The sequence below is a fragment of the Octopus bimaculoides genome, chromosome 3 (genome assembly GCF_001194135.2).
Source record: "Octopus bimaculoides isolate UCB-OBI-ISO-001 chromosome 3, ASM119413v2, whole genome shotgun sequence".
Lineage (NCBI taxonomy): Eukaryota > Metazoa > Mollusca > Cephalopoda > Octopoda > Octopodidae > Octopus > Octopus bimaculoides.
The window spans coordinates 147,209,261-147,211,259 of NC_068983.1; the positions used below are offsets into that span (position 1 = coordinate 147,209,261).

General features: G+C 29.6%; 2 protein-coding genes across 3 annotated transcripts in view; one reads left to right on the forward strand and one right to left on the reverse strand.

The window, feature by feature from the left end:
* LOC106875508 (serine protease 48) overlaps window positions 1–1,999 on the reverse strand; it is a 466,125-nt gene that overhangs the window by 289,664 nt on the left and 174,462 nt on the right. The window lies entirely within an intron of this gene.
* The window catches only part of LOC106884080 (MAM and LDL-receptor class A domain-containing protein 2), a 138,597-nt gene that overhangs the window by 130,498 nt on the left and 6,100 nt on the right, over window positions 1–1,999 (forward strand). For both annotated transcript variants that reach the window (XM_052966613.1, XM_014935299.2), the window contains exon 34: window positions 248–498. In XM_052966613.1, the coding sequence (XP_052822573.1) occupies window positions 248–498 (251 nt within the window). The remainder of the gene's footprint in view (window positions 1–247; window positions 499–1,999) is intronic.

A 1,999-nucleotide genomic window follows, 5' to 3' on the forward strand; every position in this document is an offset into this window, starting at 1 on the left:
ATATACAAAAACTCAACTGTGAGTTTTTTGCTAAGATTGTTAACAGATACTATATTCTTTTGCCAAATTTTTGGTGAAAAAAATATATTTAAATATATATATATATATATATATATATATATATATATATATGTGTGTGTACATATAACTATTATAGTGATGATAATGAGGATGACGACGACAATGAAGACAACGACCATCATCATCATCTAAATTATTATCATATAGAATGTTTTCTTTCTTGTAGTTCAAGTTCTTATTACACTTATTATATAAGAGTTGGAACAACAAAGAAAGGTCAAGGAACTCAGTATAAAGTGGATCGAATATTGAAGCATAACAATTATACAAATTACAAAAATGGTTATGATATCGCAATACTTTACGTGAGATCTGTAATTAAGATGACACCTTATGTGCAGCCAGTTTGTCTTCCAGAAGGCCCAGTTCCCAGAGACAGAGATTGTCATATTACTGGATGGGGTAAAAATGAAAGCCGTAAGTGAAAAATATTTTTTATTTAAGATATTCAGAACTTATATATATATATATATATATATATATATATATATATATATATATACACACACATGCATGCACACATAATATTATATGTATATCTATATTATATACAAACACACACACATATATATATATACATACATATACATATATATATCATCATCATCATGGTTTAATGTTCACCTTGCATGCTAGCATGGATGGGACATATATTAGATATATATATATACATATATTATGTGTATATATATATATATATATATATATATATATATATATATATATATACATGCACACACACACACACATATGTAAGGATTTACTTTTCGTAATGAGATAAAAAACTGAGGCTGTGTATAATATAAAACATTTATAAATAGGTCTTACAGCTGTTTCCAGGATATTTATTATATCCCTGTGAGAGGATGGTTAAGCAATAGTTAATTTAGATAAGATAGGAAATAGAGAGTGAATGCAGGGATATTGTATTTGTAAATCCATTGTTTAGGCAGAATGGTGTACATATAAGATTCCAATACCTTGTGAGTAAAATCTAATAGTCTTTAAGATTGGTCATTGCATTTGTAAATCCATTACTAAGATCCCAATACCCAACAGTCTTTGAAATTGGTCATTCCAAATACAGAGTTTATCGACAGTGTTATTGAATCAAGGGTTCTGTTTAAAGTAACCTAAAAGCAGGGACTGTATTAGTAGGGTCAAATCGAATACCGGAAGAGAGGAATAAGGAAGAGGGGAAAAAAGGTGGAGAGAAATAGAAGAAAATGAAAGAAGAAAATAATAAAAGGAATAAAGAAAAGAAAGGAAAAAGGAATACAAAAATAGAGATAAAGGAAAGTGTACCAGAATGGTCAGTGAATATAATAAGGTAGGAACAGGAGGATAAGGGTGAAAGAGAGAGAAAGATATTAGAGTGTAGAAAGATAGAAGCAATGGGGGGTTATGGAGAAAGATATAAAGCTTTAAGGAGTGTCAATTGCAGTGATGGAGTCTAAATGATGGGGGTAGAGAAAGGAATTAGGATGGTTGGACAGGTCAGTAGTAGTAGTAGTAGAATAAAAACGTGTACATATGTATGCATTAGACATGTATATACATATATTTTTATTTATACAGATGTTTATACATATCAATATCTACACATATAACTGGTACTCATATGTATATGGATACAATGGATTTACAAATACAATATTGCTCCATTCACTCTCTATTTCCTATCTTATCTAAATTAACTATTGCTTAACCATCCGCTCACACCATCTCCGATGAAGGGATATAATAAATATCCTAGAAACAGCTGTAAGACCTTCTAGTCATAAACGTTCTATATTATACACAGCCTTGGCTTTTTATTTCATTATGAAGAGGAAATCTTTATATTTGCATGTTGATATATGACCTACGTTGGATCCCTTATTCGCATAATCACTGACTTAACTATAAAACCTGGACT